This window comes from Aulostomus chinensis, chromosome 17 (assembly GCF_037954235.1).
Source record: "Aulostomus chinensis isolate RoL2024-O1b breed Wild chromosome 17, RoL_Achi_v1.0, whole genome shotgun sequence".
NCBI classification, from domain to species: Eukaryota; Metazoa; Chordata; class Actinopteri; order Syngnathiformes; family Aulostomidae; genus Aulostomus; species Aulostomus chinensis.
The window spans coordinates 17,893,938-17,914,162 of NC_141336.1; the positions used below are offsets into that span (position 1 = coordinate 17,893,938).

At 42.2% G+C, this 20,225-nt stretch overlaps 1 protein-coding gene across 8 annotated transcripts in view; it reads left to right on the forward strand.

The window, feature by feature from the left end:
• The window catches only part of eml1 (EMAP like 1), a 41,780-nt gene that overhangs the window by 7,307 nt on the left and 14,248 nt on the right, over nucleotides 1-20,225 (forward strand). For 3 of the 8 annotated variants that reach the window (XM_086182041.1, XM_086182042.1, XM_086182045.1), the window contains exons 1-3: nucleotides 1,019-1,478; nucleotides 17,605-17,787; nucleotides 18,014-18,067. In XM_086182041.1, coding sequence (XP_086038167.1) covers nucleotides 1,412-1,478; nucleotides 17,605-17,787; nucleotides 18,014-18,067 — 304 coding nt within the window. In that variant the 5' untranslated portion in view covers nucleotides 1,019-1,411. Of the gene's footprint in view, nucleotides 1-1,018; nucleotides 1,479-14,429; nucleotides 14,561-17,604; nucleotides 17,788-18,013; nucleotides 18,068-20,225 lie in introns of those variants that run through there. The other 5 variants (XM_086182047.1, XM_086182048.1, XM_086182043.1 and 2 more) reach the window with 4 other exon arrangements.

The following is a 20,225-nucleotide window of genomic DNA, read 5'->3' on the forward strand; positions in this document are numbered from 1 at the left end:
TCTGAATTAAGAAGCACTCAATCCACCCTTTTTTCTATCCCCTCGCTAAACTCCCTCCCTGTTCACTTTTTAATTTGCTCCTTCTCTCTACACCCCACACCCTCCTCAAGCACTCTTTTTCTGCCCATTCCCCTCCCCCTCCATCCCATTTATTTCTCTCTTTCCTCAATCCCCAAGTCTCCCTTTCATTCTCTCCCTCTCTTGTCCTTGTTTTAAGGATTCCTCCGTTTTTGAGCAGTCTGCAGCAGGGCAGATAAGACACACGGAGGACAGAATGATAATCGTGTTGAGCCACAGAGGCGACCCCAGAAAACGGGAATGTTCAACTTGAATATGTTCAGTTGTGGCTGCAGAGACGATGTGACGTGGGTTTGTTATGGTGTCCTCATGTGACTCCATACCACTCCAGTCTGTGTGTGTGTGTGTGTGCGCGCGAGAGAGAGAGAGAGAGAGAGAGAGAGAGAGAGAGAGAGAGAATTTCGTGTTTTTTTCTCACAGTATCAATATGCTTCTCCTCTCCTCACTTCCCTTGTCCTCTTCCTCTCCTCCCCTCTCTTCTCCTCTGCTCTTCCTCTCCTCTCCCCTCCACTCCTCTCCTCTCCTCTCCTCTCCTCTCCTCTCCTCTCCTCTCCTCTCCTCTCCTCTCCCTCTCCTCTGCTCTGCTCTGCTCTATTCTCCTCTTCCTCTCCGACAAAGCAGAGGAGGATCTATCCAATAGGCCCAGCCCCCTGCGCTCTGACTTGTCTACGCTGTGTGACAGGGAAAGGCTGGGCTGTCCCAAGCATTATCTAAACATCCACATACACACCGCCTCTGACAAGCACACACACACACACACACACGCACACACACATATCCATGCACCCACACAGCCTTTGCCAGCAGAGTCAGCCTGCATTTGCTCTCAGCTCAAGCCCTCTTAAAGCTGTTTTTTTCTGTTGGAGATCAGTAAGAGCCAACAGCACACATCTGCCTCTGCTGAAGACAGAAGAAGAGGAGAGCAGAGGGAGGGGAAAAGGGGAGGAAGAGGGGGAGGAGGAGAAGGGTGGAGAGGACGAGCACGGGAAGAAAACAACACCACCAACAGTCTCGTGAACTTCTGTCTCTGGGACTTAAGTCATTCTTCAGCAGGGGAGTGGGGCTTTTTCTTTGGAGGGTTTTCTGGGACTGAAGGTTGAGAACGAAGAAGAGAGGTTGGAGTTCACATGACATAATCGGAATGAATGGGTTGCCATGGTTACTCACCCAGGGAGCCTGACCCGTGCTGAGTGAATGGAGGGAGCGCCTTGGACGCCAAGTGAACGATAAACTAACACAGAGGAGTCACCAGAGAGAGAGAGAGAGGGGGACAGAGGAGAGCAAAAGAGTGGTGGATAACAGAGGGAGCAGAGGAGTGGAGCAGAGTCTGAGAATGGAGGACGGGTTTTCCAGCTACAGCAGCTTGTATGACACCTCATCACTGCTACAGTTCTGCAATGGTAAATCCTCTCATCACTCTTTCCTTCTCTTTCATCTCTTTCATTTCTCCAGCCTTGACATGTCATGTGAGTTGATCCAAGTGGGTGGATACTGTATGTGTGAGACTGATCCTAAAGCATTTGACTCTTCATATTGATGAAGTCAGTTCATGTTCTTCAGAGGGCATTCCCACTAAAAGACACAGTGTACTTAAGAGAATGCAAGGCAAGGATAATGTCAACAGTCTGTGTGAGCCAGAAGCCATCAAGAGAGCTGATAAACAAAGAGGAGGGAGGTCGAGGAAAAGTCTTCTCCTCACAGCGCTGCCCTGATTACTCTGGTTCTGCATGATGGGATGAGCGGTATGGTACCCACATTTCTCCTGTTGGCTGATTGCGATCAGACACACACACAACAGGACAGCATTGCTCATGCTCTGCTTGTTGTCCTAATGTAATTTATGTGCTGGCAAAGGGAGAAACCATACTTAAGGTTGTTATTGTTATGGGAAAGAGTGACTCAGGGAAGAAGAGGAGCAGCATGACACATCAATATGACATCAATTTAAGGGTTAGTTGCCAAGAAGTTCATTTTCATAAGTGGAGCCTCAACTTACTAAGTTTCCCTCTGATTCATAAACATCTTAAGGATATTGCTTTCAAATGATGCACTATTATTGACTGGGGCTTTACAGTATAGCCCCCGCACAATGAGGATTATCCCCACAACAATCAGCTCTGTGTCTAACTGAGGCTTATTTTACATTGGGACAAGCTGTAATGATGACTCATGCTTCCAGTTAAATCTTCACCATTTTCTGTGTGGGCCCCCTGCTCAGCCCCATCAGTGTGACAGAGTTTTAATGTCCTCTGAGCAGTTTAAGTGATGGTTCCTCTGATATTGCCATCATGATTAATGTTAAGCTTAGAGGAAGGGATGATGGGTCGGTTCGTGTTGTAGAAATAACATCAGATCATGACTGAATCCCTCTGGAGTAACGTCAGTGGCACTGGTGAATAAGGACACCCCCCCCCCCCCCTCCGCACGACCCTTAATGTATAAGCAGTATAGAAAATGGATGGATGGATGGATGGATACTATCAGTGAAGAGATGAGGAGGAGCAGTAGTTAATTATAGTAGCAGTAGTAGTAGTATTGATTTCTGTTAATGTGAAAACACTTTAAATGCTACATTAAGAAACTGGAAAATCCAGGGAGAAAAAGGAGCAGATTTTTCTGCACACTGCTCACATCCACTTGCATGTGGGTTCTTAAATCTGCTAAAAAATAAAAGATTGCCCCCCCCCCCAAAAAAAAATCCCAGAAGTGGGCCAGATGTGTCTAGAAGTGGACCACAAATCACTTTGTTTTGTGTTTATCTCATTGCTAATCCGAGCTAAAACTGATAAATACCCACGTCTCCTGCAGGATCATTTTACACAAGACTAACTGCTGTTAAACCCCTTCTCATTGCAGACAAAAGCCAGATGTTAGCGGGTGTTAGCAGGTTTCTGGGGTAGTGGGAAAAGGGGCGTTAGAGGCTCTCCTGTTACCCTCCAGTGAAGCATTTATATCATCTTCTAATGTTGTGTTTTTATGGGAAGAGCAAAGCGCTGACAGATCCATGGGCCTACATGTCCGTCTATATGGGGGTTGGATTGACCTGAAAAACAGGTAAAGCTGTGGTGTACACAATTTGAATGTTTTTACAACTTCCTCTAAGGAAACGGATGAACTTTAAAAATGCTGTTCAGTATGTAATTGCCTTTGAAGCTCAGTGGGTTGGTGACAGGTGAAAAATGATTGATAACTTAAAAAAAACTGGTACCATTTTCTTTAGATTTCAACTGATTCAACATCTGGAAATTGCCAATTAGCGTACATCATTACACACAACCAAGTGGTATTTTGAATATATACCCTTTTGTATCATACGGTATCGTGGCCAATCCTGAGAGTGGAGTTGTTTAACTCTGTGAGGTTTGTAATCCTTCACAATGTCTTGTTTCCTCTACAAGAAAGTCGATGAAATAAGACATGCTGCTGAGGGGCTGTTGCCAGGGATTTTCCAACTTCCAACCCCCTGCTTTCTCTCTCCGCCGCACACACAAACACTCCAGATTTAACTTCACAGCAAGGGAGCTTGCTCGTTGTTCCGACAGACTGCATAATTTGGTGGTTGGTTAAAATAAGTGTGTGTTTGTGTGTGTGTGTGTGTGTGTGTGTGTGTGTGTGTGTGTGTGTGTGTGTGTGTGTATGTGTGTGTGTGTGCGCGCGCGCACGCGTGTGTTAGAGTGACATCATGCTGTTCTGCTGCTGCTGTCCATTTGAACCCAACCAAAATGCAATGATGTCATTCATTCCCTCTTTCCCTCTCTCTCTCTCTTTCTCGCTCCATGTGTTGTGGAGCATCCAACCACACTAATGTTCAGAGACTAGGTCAGCTAAACTGCAGGAACACGCACAGGCTGCACGTTTTGTCCTGGGGAGGTCAGGACTAGCTCAGGCTAACTGAAAATTAGCCTCATTACACACTCGGACACACAAACACCTACGCTGATAGCATCAGCTGAAGCAAGTGAATCCTTCAGAGAGTATTTCTGCTGTGTTGAGTTAGGAGGGTGTTTTTGATTAAATTAGTCTGTGCAGTGCACAAGTTAATGGTGCTGTTTTACACAGTGTGTCAAACTCCCCATAACATATGAGAGGAGTTGTTGTTCTTTGCAAGGCAAATTCTGTGATCATTCAGTTCTATCATGGCTCTAAGCATCTTTGGAGTTGGCTGCTTATTGTTAATGTATCAATTGCATTTCGATGTACCAGTTGGAGCTCAATAGAACCCAATAACGCCATAAGAGTCACTTTGTTGCTGTATATAACATAGACTGGCAAGAACTGGTGAATGTTTTTCTTCATAACTTAATTGAACCATTACTTGATTGTTAAAATGGGTCAAAAGACACTTATAAGTTAACGCATTTTTCAAAAATCTGCTTATGTCAGATATGTAGCTACAATATGTTTAAATGCATACCCGCTGTCAGGCAAACTCAGCCAAAGGGGAAAAAAAGACCCTTTTTCCTCTCTGGTAAATGGATATCCCTCAAATGTAATGATTCTTGCCTGGCCCATGCTACACCCCTCCACCAAGTCAGTAGAAAATCAGCTGCAGTGTTTGCACAGTTGGAGGAATACCACTGAAAACATTAGCTCTGTAGGCAGAAGCAGAAAGAGCACAGACTTTAATGTGATTCGTTGATCGTTTGCTCCTGATGCAACAAAAGCCTCTGCTGTATTAATAAGTAAATCTCTTAATAAGTAAATCCAGCCAGCTTACAGCACAGTAACACTGATGATCACGCCGATGTTCAGCCAAATGACAGAGCGCAAATCCATTTGTCTGCATTCATTCATTTACCTTTTGAGTTAATGATGTCTGCCCAGGTTTGGATCAACCATCCTTTTATCTCTGCGCGCCACACTGGCTCAGCCTCCACCTTATACAGTACAGAGGCAGTGTGGCATGAAAACAAACACGGGGTGGAAGCTAAAACTAGCAGTGCATAAAACAGAAAGGTTTTTTTTTTTTTTATTCTAACCAAAATGTAGGAGTGTCGATACATGCAAAGGCAAAGAGTTGAAAGTCAAAGGCTAGTATGATTTTTATCTGATATCCAGTGGAAGTGTCTTCCATCTTCTCCCCCCTCAGCTTGGCGTCCTTCTTTATCTCAACCTGAAAACATGCTTGCTGATGGCACGTGTAGAGGGATTAGGGTTAAATCCCTGCTCACGTTACCAACCCTGTAGCCAAGACAGCATGGCAGCGAGGAGGAGGAGGAGGAGGACGAGGACGAGGACGAGGACAGCTCATATACTGTGCCAGCAGAGTGCACTGGGATGTTTTACAGGCAAGTTTAGGGTTCGCTGGCTTATGCCTTCTTCAACTGACACTCAAGTTCACAGTATTTAAGTATTACACTATTTATTTCATGTTTTCATGAATCATGGGTTTATTATCATTAGAAATTACTTTTTAAAGTGAAAAATGTGGGCTTTTTTTTCCTGTTGAGGTTAAAACCATAGCGTTTCTCAATTATTACCAGGGAATATCTTTTCCTTCTTTCCCTCTTTTCTCCATTTTTTTTGACACGATCAATCAACGCTGTGTAAAATCCACTGGGAAGCAGCTGACCTGATATTTCCTCGGCTCTTCAGTCAAATGAGACTGTACAGTAATGTCAGCAGGAGATACCAGGAGATACAGTGAGAGAGGGGAGTGCCGGGGGTTTATCTCTCTCTCTCTCTCTCTCTGCCATTATTCATCCGTAACTGTAACATGTAACTGAGCAGCAGTCTAATAAATATCAACTTGAATGGGATAACTCATCCACTACTGCTGATTCATTTAAAGGCTGACATTGATTTCCTATAGCTGCGTCAGTGAGGGGACTCACATACACAAACACACACACACACACACACACACACACGCACACAACTCTCCATTTACTTTTATCTCTCTCTTCCTCCTTCATTTTTTCTGTCCCTGTTTTTCTTCAAATTGTATCTGTGTCCTTCACCTTGCTTTCATTCTTTCTCATGTGTTTTTTTACCCCCCCCCCCGCCTCATCCCTATGTCACACACTCTCACGCTCTTTGTTTGATCTTGTGAAGATGCCCCGAGCTGAGCTTAGAGTGCTTTTTTTTGTTTACCGGTAGTTTTTTTCTACCTCCAGACAGTCAGATATTGACCAGGGTTTCTGCAGTCACGAGTCGCGCTGCCCTCCACCTTATCTCCCTCTCTAGATTTCCTCCTGATAAGAGTTCAACTGCACTCTCCCTTTCATGCTGCACAAAAGTGAGTCATGAACACTTACCCAGACTGACAGCGTGTGCTCATTAAACGCATACACGTTGTATTGAATGGCACCCTGCTTCTCCTGCTGGATGTTTTGTTGACTAACACAGCGGAGTGTAGAAAGCTTGAATGTCCAAGATCAGCTGGAGCCATCAAGACTGTGGTTGTCCTTGTTGCAAGTTGATAAATGATACAATTTAGGTTTTAAAAACTTGTAAGTAGGGCAATGCATTGATATAGACCGAGCAGAATTTATCTGTATAGTTAAATGTAGTGTATAATGTCTCCTAAGAAGACAGTATGTGAAACTAGGCCACAAGGCAGCTCATTCTCAGCCATGATCAAATGATCCAGAATAGAAAAGAGCATTGCAGGTAGGCATGTGTGAAATGTGTAGAGCTCCAGTAATAAAGTGTGCTGACATCTTTGTAGCATATAGGCATTGCTATGGCTGTCTCTGCCCCACAATTGTACATAGAAACTACTAAGACCAGCTTCGTATTAATACTCTGCCTTCCTGATGATGAAATATAATTGATTTAGACCTGATCCATCCATTAATTCTCGCACTTTAGTTCTGTATTTGATCTCCACAAAACTGTAAGCTCCCCATAAAGTCATAATAATTGTATGATGACCAAATAATGTTTTTAGTGGAGGAATAATATTTCTAAATCATGTAGGCACAATTGCCTCTCTATGCATTCAATTCAGGGACAAGGCTGTAAGTCAGTGTGCTGATGGAAACAGCCTCTTGGTGAGCCAGCGGGCGAAAGATGCCATTTGTTGCCTGAGCTGAGGATTTTCCTTCTCTCATCTCTCCATCTTTCTCTCTCTCTCTCTCTCTCTCTCTCTGTCTTCTCCTCCACTGACACACATTCGCTCAGCCTCATCCTGTGACCCACTAAAACAATCATGCATGTCAAGTAGGAATGTGGAGTTCCTGTGCTAAATATACATATACTGACTGTGTGCTTGTGTGACTACAGAACTTGATCATGAAAGTGTGTATGTGTGTGTGTGTGTGTGCACATGAGTGTATGTGTGTGTGCAAACCAACAGAAGGTCAAGAAACACAAGCTGCATGAGTCCTTGAACAGGATAACGTGATGCATAAAAATACCACAAAAATGCCTGAAACAGAAGCGCTACATAAACCAGAATGCCTCAAGTCTGCATGGTAACATTAAATGTTGTGCCCAACAGAGCATTGAATTCTACCTGTGAGTGTGTGTGTGTGTGTGTGTGTGGGGGGGGGGGGGGGGGGGGGGCTATAGCGATAAATCAGTCAAGTCAGCAAGAGATGCTCTTAAAATCAGTCTGCTTGTGTCCTGCTGCTCATTAAAGCTTTTCTGTCTGAACAAACCAACACCAGACAATTCATGCAAGATTGAATTGAGATTAAATGTAGATAAGAAGTAATGCACATTCAGTTATTCAAATGGATGTCAAATTAGTATGCAAACGACTTCCGGCACTGATTACTGATGTGTGTCTTTGTGCGCATAGGTATGTGTGATCTTGTGTGCACATGCATGTGAATATTTGTTACCAAAGCGTTTAAGATTAATTGAAGATAAATTCAATTACTGTGACAAGGTGAATGTTGGCTCAATTATATTTATGCTAATGAGCTCCATCAACTAATCGTCTCCACTGAGGCTAAAGCCGTGGCCCATCGATTTGGCTGCTTGTCTTTCGCTAAATCCTGGCCGGGATCTCATTTGACCAGTTGTGATGTGAACACATATAATTAACCTCTGTGTGCCTGCGATGCAGCTCCCACAGGCTGCTCAGCACCCTAATTGGTCTCTTACATCTGCTGTTAATGGTAGAACCGAGGGAAGCCCCAGCAGTGTGTGTGTGTCCAGCAGCATGCGTTCAGCCTGTCTGTAACAGATGGAGAGGGAACAGAGAAGAATCCCATTAGAAACTCCATTAAAAATAGATTCATCAAGAACACAGGTGCAGAGATGAGAGGGAAGATGGGATTATTCAGTTTGGTTTGCGCTCTGTTTGTGGGTTCAAGGAAAATCATTCATTAGAGGTCCAGTGTGAATAATGGATGATGAATTATTAGCAGAAATTGAATATTATGTTTGGAACATGAATCACCAGACGTGTTTTTGTTTGCTTTAAATGAGCCTGTTATAGCTATTAATGGAACAGGTCATCCTCCTTGGACATTCCATTGAAAGTGTTTGCACTGTAGCGGTTGCTGCAGTGATAAATAATGGTTTTACTTTTGATATTCAACTGAGATCATGGGCGGCGCAGTGGTCAGCACTGTCTCCTCACAGCAAGAAGGTTCAAGGTTCGAGCCCGGGCTCAAGCACGGGATCTTTCTGTGTGGAGTCTCCACGTTCTCCCTGTGCCTGCGTGGGCTCTCTCTGGCACTCTGGCTTCCTCCCACAGTCCAAAGACATGCAAAAGGGGATGAGGTTAATCGCTACACTAAACTGACTGTAGGCGTGGCTGTGAATGCTTGTCTGTCTCTATGTGTTGGCCCTGCAATGGACTGGTGACCTGTCCAGGGTGAACCCCGCCTTTCGCCCGAAAGCCACTGGGATAGACTCCAGCCCCCCGCGACCCTTAACAGGATAAGCAGAAGAAAATGGATGGATGGATGGATGGTTTTGAGAACATACTATTGATTTTAGGTAACTGTGAGTAACCCTGCCAGTACACACATCCCAGTTTGGGAATCATGAGTCTTTTTAGCAGTTGACTAATAGCTTTTTGATTGCAGATTCTTGACTATTTTTTATCACAACATTTTAAATGTCTTTTGATGTCTTTTAGAAAGTTGGTCATACAAAACAACTACCTCGGCTCTAGTAAATCATAATAATTCACATTTTCAGAGGATTAGTGATTAAACAGATGAATCCCAGACGATCAATTGCAAAAATTAAAAGACCGACATAGCTGCAACTCATACAACTCATTTTTTCTTTTAGTTGGACTGTTGCACTCTAGCTCAATGTCCGCCTACATGACCTCAGCCTAGACTCACATTTCAGTTGGCCCAACCTCCTGCTAATAATTAAGTCCAGCTGGACATTGGACCAACCACTGAATCATTGGGATCATTTAGATAACTACAGGGCCTCTCAAAACTCACTGAGAGTACTATTATTCAGACAATATTTCAAACATATGAAACAATCAGATCTTAGAAACCACAGTTTGACTTCATGTCTCAGATGTATTCATTAATCTTTATTCATGGAAAATCATTCCCACACATGCTTCATAGTTTAAGATCGTAAAAATCAATCATATGACAGGCTGGAGAGCATTTATGTCAGTACAGTCAGTCAGTACATGAATGATCAGAGGGGGGATTTTGTCAACGTGATTGACGGTAAAAAGACGGAAACATTTTCATGCAAAAGCAGGCAAGAGGTTTAAGTCCCCAAATGAACCTGTTATAGAAGAACAGAAGAATTCCTCCTTCACACCAAACCTGACCACCAACAGCAGCTCTCTGTCTTGTTGTTTAATGATGCTGTCTGCTGCCATCAGTGACACTATATGTTCCCAAGCCTCCAGATGGTCGAGACGCTCTTGGCCGATGTTCAGTGTGGTTGTGGTCTCTGGCACTCTCTGTACCAGGGTCTATGTGTGTCTGTGTGTGATACCATTCTCACAACATGGAAATCTGGTTTCCCCTAACAACACTGTTACTGGATGGAACACACACACAGAAACATTGGATGGAGCAAGTGTCCCGCCTCCTGTTCCTTCCTGGTTGTTTGTTACTGGGAGACAAAGCCCTGTTTTATGTGGAGAAAGGTTGCGAGTGAGAAAGAGGCTTGTGTCAGAGCCCGGAGCCACTGCCAAGCATGACTTACAGCTACTGTGCTCTTATTCTTCCTCAATAATTGCAGCAGTAAGAGGAGTGTCTTTCTTTATATTGCTGTTTTGTCACATTGAAGTTCTAAATGAAGAAGAGGCAGTCAAACATGTTTCACCCATGTTTGCATCTGTAAATGCCACTTGGCTTGTTTGTTGCCTCGAGGAAGACGGGGGAGAATAGTTTAGACACTAAGCTGGATTGAGATTTAAATGCTGAGAGTTTACTACGACATACACACATACAGAATCATATACATAATCTCAGTTTATGTATATGGTTTACTTGATTGAATAGAGTAGTGTTTGCCACTCCAGTGAACTATATAGACGTTCTGTCTTTTTGTTCGCAATGAAAACAACCTTGGCAATAATATTTGATTGTGTTGAACTTCTCAACATATTACAGATTTTGACATGACTCAGGCTACTGACAAAAAAACACGACATCTGGTGTCTGTATGATTGTATCAACTTTAGCATCAGCTAAATAGCTAATGCTAGCTACTAGCTAGCTATCTAATTGTTTGGGTCACAGTCTCAAAGTTACACGGTAGAACAATGTTTACTTTTCTGTTCATTTTCAAATATCCAAGTGAAGAAAGCTCTAAAACAGATTTTTATGTAACCTCTTATTCTTTGTTTATTTCCAATGTGAGATGCTTTTGGTGTCATTAAACATTCTGAGGGCAGTTTGGAGGCATCACATGTGGACAGGAAATAAAAATTTACATCAGTTTTGAACGGCCCTCGATATCTCCCTGCCACGTCACTGTTGCACAGCCTTGAGCCATATCTGGAATGCATCCCATGTGTGCATCACAAAAGTTGGCATTGATTTTATCTGACAAGAGATAGAGGAATAGAGGATAAATATTTGAGAAGGACAATAAAAACATTTTGCTCCCTAAGCCTTGCCTTTCCTCTCACAGTCAATACATTTCCAGCCAAGAAAGAGGGAGCGGAACAGAGAGAGGTGAAAGGGTTAGAGACAGAGAGCGAGAGAATACAAATCCAGCCTGCTGTTAACTCCAAACCCCATGAATATAGGGATCACTAGCATTGAGCAAGATCTGTTCCGCATATCCTGCATAATCCCTCCACTACACTGTGAACACATCTTCTTTGACAGAGGAAAGCGTGCTGGAGTGTGTTTTGTTAAAGCAGCGAGTCCAGATATTGGTGATTTATTCAGACTTGAGGAAGAGTTATTCTGTCTCAATGGCCCATGTGTCTTTGGTCATGCGTCCTAATAGCCAAAGGCTTCTTTTTCCCATTTCTTTCAACCAAGCGTGTTTCCCTTGGTTTCTTCTGAAATGTATTCTGCTCACTGTTTTAAAAGGATTTAGAACTTGCTGCAGGTAGACAAAAGCGCAAATGATGACTGGTATGTCAGTAGATGATGATTTGAGACATCAAGTGGCTTTTTGTATGTTTTCAAAGAGAGAGAGAGAAAGAGAGTGTGTGTGTATGTGTGTGTGTGAGAGAGAGAGAGAGATGGGTAGAGCAACTCAGTGGGGGATCTGCTTCACATTTTGACCTCCGTTTAACCCCAGGAAGGATGTAGCTGATGGGAGGAAGGGAGGGTTTAACAAGTGTGTCCAAGGACAGTAGGATGTCACATGGGAGTCATTCAACCTGTCCTCATTCTCATCTTTAACCCCCCAGAACACACATGTGATCTTAATGGCCCAACACAACCCTTTCACAGCTCTATCCTCTCTCTCTCTTCCGATCCCTCTGTGTTTGTTTTGACATTAAAACAAGTGTCCCCTGTCAATGTATCTCTCCTCTAGTCTCTAATCTCTACTTAGTTGGCATGCGAGGGCTTCCCTTCCTCTCAGCCACCTCAGTTTATTTATAGTTCTTAAGCCTCAGTCCATCAGGAGCCATCAGAGGCACCGGCAGCTTGTAAACCAACCGTCTGTCAACATAATCTGGCCAGTTGATTAGCTAATACACCTCTGGCAGGTCATCCTCTGCTCACTGCAGGTGACACAGTAGACTGATGGCACTTTAAGTAACTCAGTCATTTTGCTCTATTTCTCTTTTCCCATCGCAGAAGGCAGTTCAGACATTTTTCTTTCCACTGACAGATTCCAGATGGATGATTTAAGACAAATGGGCCTGCTGAGATTTCAAGTATGATTTATGCCATTCCCATCAAGACAAAAACATACATAGAAACACATATGGATATTGTTTTAGGAGGCGACTTTTTGTGTAAAATATCACACTTAATTGGAAGTTAATAACTTTGATCATCATCCCTCATAATTAGCCTGCCTAATTAGCCTCTGCTGCATTCGCATAGTTTTTAACACTAATTAGCAAAGTCTGCTAAAGCTGCAATCACAGACATGATGAGTTCCCGGGCTTTCAAGTCAAGCTAGAAAGAAGATGTGTTTTATTTAACTACTTGCAAACACCATGTTGATAGCTGTTCTTATTCCCTGCCACTACTAAAATAATGCTTTTCTGAAGTTAATGCTTATTACAAATAACTTTTCTGACTTATCTGGGTCACTCTCCGCCAAATTTCTGCATCACAAGTTTTCAACTGGTTCACCAGAATCCTCACCAACTGGCAGAGAAATTGTTCAAAGTAACGTTCAGCTAATTTTTTCTGATTTATTCTGACCCCACCATGAATGCTGCATACTTAAGTTTAACATTATTTGTCACTGTTAGCGTGGTAGCATGTGTTTAACCACTGTGCCTGATTCACGTGGCTGCCCCTCCTGCCTCTCATAACTGCAGTATTTTTTTGGCGTATTATCAAATTGAATGTGTTACTCAGTTATGACTGGGTCCACCCTTCATTAGTGAAGCCAGCAGAGGACTGAAGTTGTTTAATAAGTATGACTCATTGGTCCTGGGAGAGATGGATTTGATGGCAGCGCACCACCTGCTCCACAACATTCGTGCTATGAAATTAAAGCCAGTCTGGAATGAAGCATCCAGATTAGATAAACAAGCCGGTGGTGCCACTCTTTGACTAAGAAAACAGGAATTGTTGTCATCGTGTTGTGACAGGCTGTTTCTCAAAGCCCTGTGTTGTTTTGTTCCGTTATTTTTCTGCAAACACTGATTGTGTTTTTTAAAAAACTCCCAACTGAGATGTAGCTTAACCTGGCAGCTGAACTTTCCATGGTGTCATTTATTGTTTTGGCTGTCTCTACAGCTGAGGTGGAAAGAAAACAGACATCAATCACTCTGATTGTCAGTGCATTGGTGTCAAAGCGCGCAGGAGAAGTCACAAAGGGTGCAGCAGCTGCTTTCTTGATGTTTCCTGTGGGTAAATCTATTTGATGCCATATTTCTTCTAATACTTGTCTATGTAATTTTATAGTTTGTAGAAGTGCAGGTCTATAAATGCCTATTTGCACAAGGAATGAGTAAGCAATAAAGTCCAACAGCTAAGATTGGTTGGAGAACCTCCTGTGGTCAACATGCACCACCCAAAATGTGAGAGTACTCCCTCAGTGCTGGCCTAGAGCTATTTTAGACATTTTTTTACTCCTTCATTGTATTGATCCTCGTAGCTGATGGGCTTGCAGAAAGAGGAAATGCTTGCTAACGCCGCCATTTATTATTGATGACAGTGAGGTCAGTGAATGACTCAGAAATATGATGAAAGTTGTCTCCCTCTTCGAAAATGGAAAGACGAAGCACCTGTTTTCTATTTGCCCTTCTGTTGAGTCCCAGTGGGTGAAGTGATGGACAAGCACTTAAGAAGGCAGGTGGTCCTGCCAGAATGACTTGCAGAGGAGGATAATAGGGAGCAGCGTGTCACGGTGTATTAACGTTGAGAAGATCAAATCTGTCTTCCTTTCGTGACCCTGCCACATATCAACCAGACGATAGAAGAAGAGAAGAAAATCAGAAGAGATGCTGAGGAGAACTGACAGAAATGAAGTAATTTGGGCAACTGGCTGACAGGTGTGAATGCATGTGAGAGAAAGAGAGAGAGAGAGAGAGAGAGAGAGAGAGAGAGATTTGTGGGGTGCAATGATCTGCTGTTGTGGGGTTGACAGAGGTGTCTATTGATGCATGTGGTGATGGATTTGTCATCAAATGAAGATTGACCTCTCAGTGATAGTGACCTGAGACCTGAGAGTGCTCGCACATCAAGAGCACATTAAACCAAATCTCTACAGTCTGTCTTGTAATCACATCGTTCCTGGATGTGGCTGTCAAACATGTCACCGGGTGCTTTCACCGGGGAACAGCCAGTCTTTGTGCTTGACCGACTGATACTATGGTAGTGACATCGTTGGGAGCAGACCCACAACAGATGCTGATCAGATAATAGGAGCTTTATCTCGGGATATTCACACTGTGCTGCATATATGAAAATGAATAAGCGTGGCTTCAAAAAATCAGGTGAGTGGACCTTTTTGTTTTTGAAGATCTACTATGTTTGTTCAGATGAAGAAACACGATTAGTATTATGAAAGAAGGAAACATTTCCTAGAAATCCATCTACAAGTCAGTAAGAATTGTAGTTTGCTGCTGGGAGAGTAATTTAACAGTTTCCAGTTTTCTCCAGATGGGAGTTTTTCATTGTTGGCCTGATAACATTATCAGTCTGTTGGTCTGCTTGCGTTAACCGTTTTTGGATGGATTGCTACAAGTTTGATCGGAAATTTATGATTCCTTATGGATGAAGACTTTTCCAAAGTCCTGTCAACGTTGATGTTTTTGATTTATAAGTGACAATGAAGCCGTAACAATTATTTTATCTTCCAGCGCTGCCTCGTAGTGTTTTACAGTACATCTTGTCTGGCAGGCTTTGACGCTATGGGTGTCCTCTTCAGAGTGACAAGAGCTCAGCGGTTATTGCTTTTACAAAGACTAAAGGGAATCCAGCAAAATAAAAAACAACCAGGTCAAGGGAGGACACTCTATGCTTAATGCATCAAATCACCCAGCAGCTTCAGTGTGGATCCCCTTAAAGAAACGAAGTCATAACCAGCAAACAGGCAGAGAATTTTTCTCACTAATGGAATTCATTCACTTATAAACAAATCAGTGTATTTGCTTTCAAAGCATGTTCTGCTTATTAAGTTGAAAGGACTTTATTGTATATGAAGGCATTATATCGTGATGGGAAACAGCAAAAAGAAAGAAACTAAATGATGTTGGAGTAGATGGATGCATTCTAATTTGAAAACAGCCCGTAGGCATTATGTTTTGGGGAATTCTGTTAATGTTTCATCTCAGGAAGGATCTTCCTCAAATTCGAGGGGACTCGATGGTGAACTGAGCAGATTTTGTTTAATAAAAGTCAAGGTTAGCCTGACAGTCACACATCAGAGAGGTCTACAATCCAGTGTGGTATGTCTAGTTTTTTAATTGGTCAAAACTTTTAATCCCAACCAAGACTAACCTACAAGATAGATCACAATAAGTAGCCGACAAGATCAGATGAGGTCAGATTTGCCTGCGTTTGTGTCAGAACCAGCAGTGGTGTTGACCAGGCAGCATTTTTTTGAGGAGATACCGGCGTGGTTCAGGTGTAACAACAGCGCGAAAAGACTGTGGGTCTTTAAAACAACATTTACCAAGGGTTCCTGAAGCAGTTAGCACAGACGCTACTCATGCATCTGTTATATCAGATGTATGTCTTCCTTGATACAAGAGCAAAGAAAGACACCAAAGGCTTTTCTCAACATGAAATATGTTTTTGCTCTTCTACCGATTGGCTGGAGAGTCATAGTTCTTGATCGCTCAGTGTTATCTCATGACTTAAAGCTTTTTTAAACGCTTTCTATGGAAAACTCCTCAAATGGTTCCATGTAGAAAACCTTCTCATGCATCACATTAAATTTAGTCAATCATTTGGAAATTTAAATATTGAAAAATTAGGGATTTTTTTGTACGATCGGAAAATTGTGTCCCAAGCATGTGTTAATGCATCATATAAGATGAACACTTGGATTTTTGCAACTTTTCTTTCACTTTTCTGTCGTTTTTTTTTTTTTTCCATCTCATCTACCATCATCAACATCTCACTGTGTGTGAAACACTGTTACTTTTGAATGTTCGTGAATATCACTGAAGTCAAGCGCTTCTTCAGATTTACATAACCGCACCAGACAGGAGGGTTTCAACACAGATCCTCAGAGGAAACACACAGTGCAGATCTGCCTAATCACCAGATGCCTTCTCTCTCATGCATAATTCATCGGATTGTTATTGTGGGTCTGCAGGGAAAACACAGTAGTGATTTACATTAATATTTTATCAAGCTTCTGTGACATCAAAGTCTTAATGGATGAACCCACCCTGCGTGCGTGTGTGCGCATGTGCGTGCGTGCGTGTGCGTGTGTGTGTGTGTGTGTGTGTGTGTGTGTGTGTTTTCTCCTTAATGAAGTGGACCCTGGTGGCTAGTCTTTGGCCTCTATCAGTGTCAAAGTTGACTAGTCTGTGTTAAGTTAGTTTAAACTCTAAGGTTAGACAAACAAGCGGTTTTAGTTCAAGGATTAATACATTTTTACCCATTTGTTTTATCCTCTATCATTCATTTTTTTTGTTCTTTTGTAGTTTCCATCTCAAATTGATAAAAGTAAATTCTTATTTTAATAGTAAGAAGCACCTGAAATTAGAACCTACAACCCAAATTATCGCAGATGCTGGATAGAAGCCCAAATGTTAGACAGTAAAAAAAAAAAAAAAAAAATCTGCTAAGAATAAAACAGGTGATGTATTTTCAACTCAAAATGCAAACCAAAGACAGAAATATGTAATAAAGTAATAAAGGTTTATTATCTTTTACAACCCAATACCTGCAAAGACGATGACGTATTTGCAGACACGGCTGTGAATCAAAACTGCGATGTAGCTGTGTCCGATACGGTGTCCTGCTATTGTGCTCCGTCATATTGACATGAGTTAATGTTACTAGCACGTGTGCTTTTCCACAATGGTAAAGTCAATATGTCCAATGAGGTCAAGATATTTTCCATCTTGTTGATAGTTTCCATGGGGACTTTTATCCTCAGTGGAAAGTAGTTCCAATGAAAACTGTCACCATTGTGTTTTGTGGAAGTGGATTATCTGGAAGAACAATAAGAATGTTTCTGGAAAGAGGTGGTCACTCGCCTCTCTTATATTGGATAAGATACCAGACAACTGAAACTGGCAATTCATTTTGATCTGATTTGATCTGATCTGGGCAGGCAATGTACAATTAATACATTTTAAGGGAAAAAAAACTTTCCCTCAGTGAGTCACTGTGACTGCTTCAGCATTGGCCTCAATAATACATCTGTTTCTGACCACTATAAATCAAACTATGAAAAAAGAGGACGCAATGTAAGACACACTTTCCACTCCTGGTGTGTTGGTTGTCAACAAAAACAAGCTCCTTCTCTTATGGTTGTCAACTCTAAATGATTGACGTACATATCGTTGTGGTTTCTCAGATGACAGCGCGTCGGCAGCCAGCAGCATGGAGGTCACCGACCGCATCGCCTCCCTGGAGCAGAGGGTCCAGATGCAAGAGGACGAGATCCAGCTGCTGAAGTCTGCTCTGGCTGACGTGGTGCGCAGGCTCAACCTGTCTGAGGAGCAGCAGGCTTTGAGTTCACGCAGAGGACCCACTAAAGGTAACGTACGGAAAGCCCACCTCACTCTTTTCTAATAGGGGTATCAAGTAATAAGATTACAAGACACACGCTTCCACACCTCCTTTCTCTCATTTTCCACTTTGAGCTCTTTCTCCTGATAATCCTGCTTATTGACTCCTTGTTGATTTCCTCTTCATCTCCCACTTTTCCTCCCTTTTCCTGGACTCTGTTGTGTTGTCGAATGTATTGTACGTTATGTGTATAGACCCTGCTTTGATGAGAAAGTCTCCTTCAGCAGACAGCAATATGGGGAAGTCAGGTAGGCACTAACCAGGCCTGCTGTTGTCTATACGAGCAAGCACCTTTCTGTCACTGCCTGCTAGCTAGTTGCATTTTTGTCTGTTTCACTTGGAAACTCACCATCACTTTTAGCGCTACACCTTCTGACGTTAACACTTAGAGTCTGAAAACAACTTGACGGTCAGTGAGGGAACATTTGTGTCCTCAGTAGAGACACAGCACATGCTCTCATTAGTAGTTTCTTCTCTTAACCAAAATATTGACGTCAGTGAACTTTTATGATCAAGTACGATTTGACCATGTCAGAGTTTCTCTGCGCACACAACCTTTCTGCTCTACAATGTCTCATCACTGTCGTTGATTACCTGATCCGGTGTAAAACAGCTTCAGCTCCTTCAGTTTCTGATAGTTTCACATAGACAAAAATACATTTTCTCTCAATAATTACCAGGGTACAAGCTGTCCTTTATTTAACTCAGAGGAGATTTACTGTCTTTTTTCTTACCCTTTTACACACACTTAAATGCTGCATGATCTAATATGGCCTACAATAAATGAGAGATTAGACATCAGATAATCAAAGAATTAGAACTTCATTACAGAATATTATTTTCTTTTTTAGTGTAATCACAGCTATGCCTGTTTTTAAAGACCGTGGGTGTTTGGGCCTGCAAGTGACATCAGCTGCCTTCCATTGTGTATTTGGGTGATGACACAGAGGCAGATTTTTGCCGGATTCAGCCTCCAGAGTGACTGACAGATGGAGTCTGAGTTGGATTCAGAAGCGGGCGGATGACTCAGACTCAGCGCTGTTTTCTCTTACTGTTTCGCTCCCCAAGCTGCAGGGTGCCAGCAGCTTCCTTCCCCCTGCAGAAATACAATGATCTGCATCAGAAAGTTCAACTGATACATGCAGGCTGCAGGCGCACACACACATACACACAAACACACACACACACACACACACACACACACACACACACACACACACACATTCATCTTCTTTAACAGGCTAACAAAATTACAACCTCAGTTTGCTCCCGCTGCGTAATTACTACATCAAAGATAACAGATCTGTGTGTGTGTGTGTGTGTGTGTGTGTGTGTGTGTGTGTGTGTGTAGGCCTGAGTGAATGTGTCTGCCTCATGACACAGTGTCTATTAAATATTTATCACTGCAGATGAAACTGCAGCTTGAGTTTGTTATTCTGGGCCTGCCTGACTGGCATGTGTGTAAGTGTGTGTGTGTTTGTGTGTGTGCGCGCGCGCGCGTTTGTGCATGAGCCTTTTGTGTTGTCACACTATCTCCCACAAATGAATGGTGAACACACAGCAACCTATGGGAAAACCGCTCCACCTTCGAATTCAGATGCTGAGTCCACTTTGAGACCTTATGAAGACACGAGGGGCAAGGAAAGAGATGTTTATTCATGTGTGGGGTTCTCCACTATCACAGTCATTTGTGCACTATTATTTCTTGACTACAATAGTGAACAGTTCAGCTTTTGCTCTTAGATCAAGATGTTTTATATACTGATACCTAAACTTATGTTTATTGGTCACATCAAGTACCGATGTGATCTGAGTATTTGTTTAACAGCTGCATATACTAGAAGCCCCTTAAGAGTGTCATGTGATCATCATTGCTGTGTGACATACTGTATTGCAGGTTAAACTATTTAATGACATGAAGGGACACAAGCAGAGAGAACATTGTCTTTGTTCCTACTTTGACCACTTTCTACTAAATACAATGCATTTCTTAGTTTGATTAAGTAATCAAAGATTCCCAATTCACTTCACATACATTTTTCAAAACATTTTGAAAGAAAGTGTGTGAAAGAAAATTGAATTATAAAATCTAAACATAAAAACTAAATCTATTTAACATTATATTTACATTTCAAATGTATTCTTACATTTAAAATTGAGATTTAACATTTCATTTTGGAGATTTAGATTTAGATTTAACATGTAGTGTTTAGATGTTGGGCTCACATCATACAGAGAATCCAACCTAGATACGATTTTAATGTATTTTGATCAGTCAATCATCTTATTATATGTTGTGTACATAAAAGCACATATTTCATTGAATGATTGTGTACCAAGAAATGCAGCCTGTCAGACCAGCACGGCCTCATTCATGTAACGCTTTGCCTCCATATTTTCTCAGTT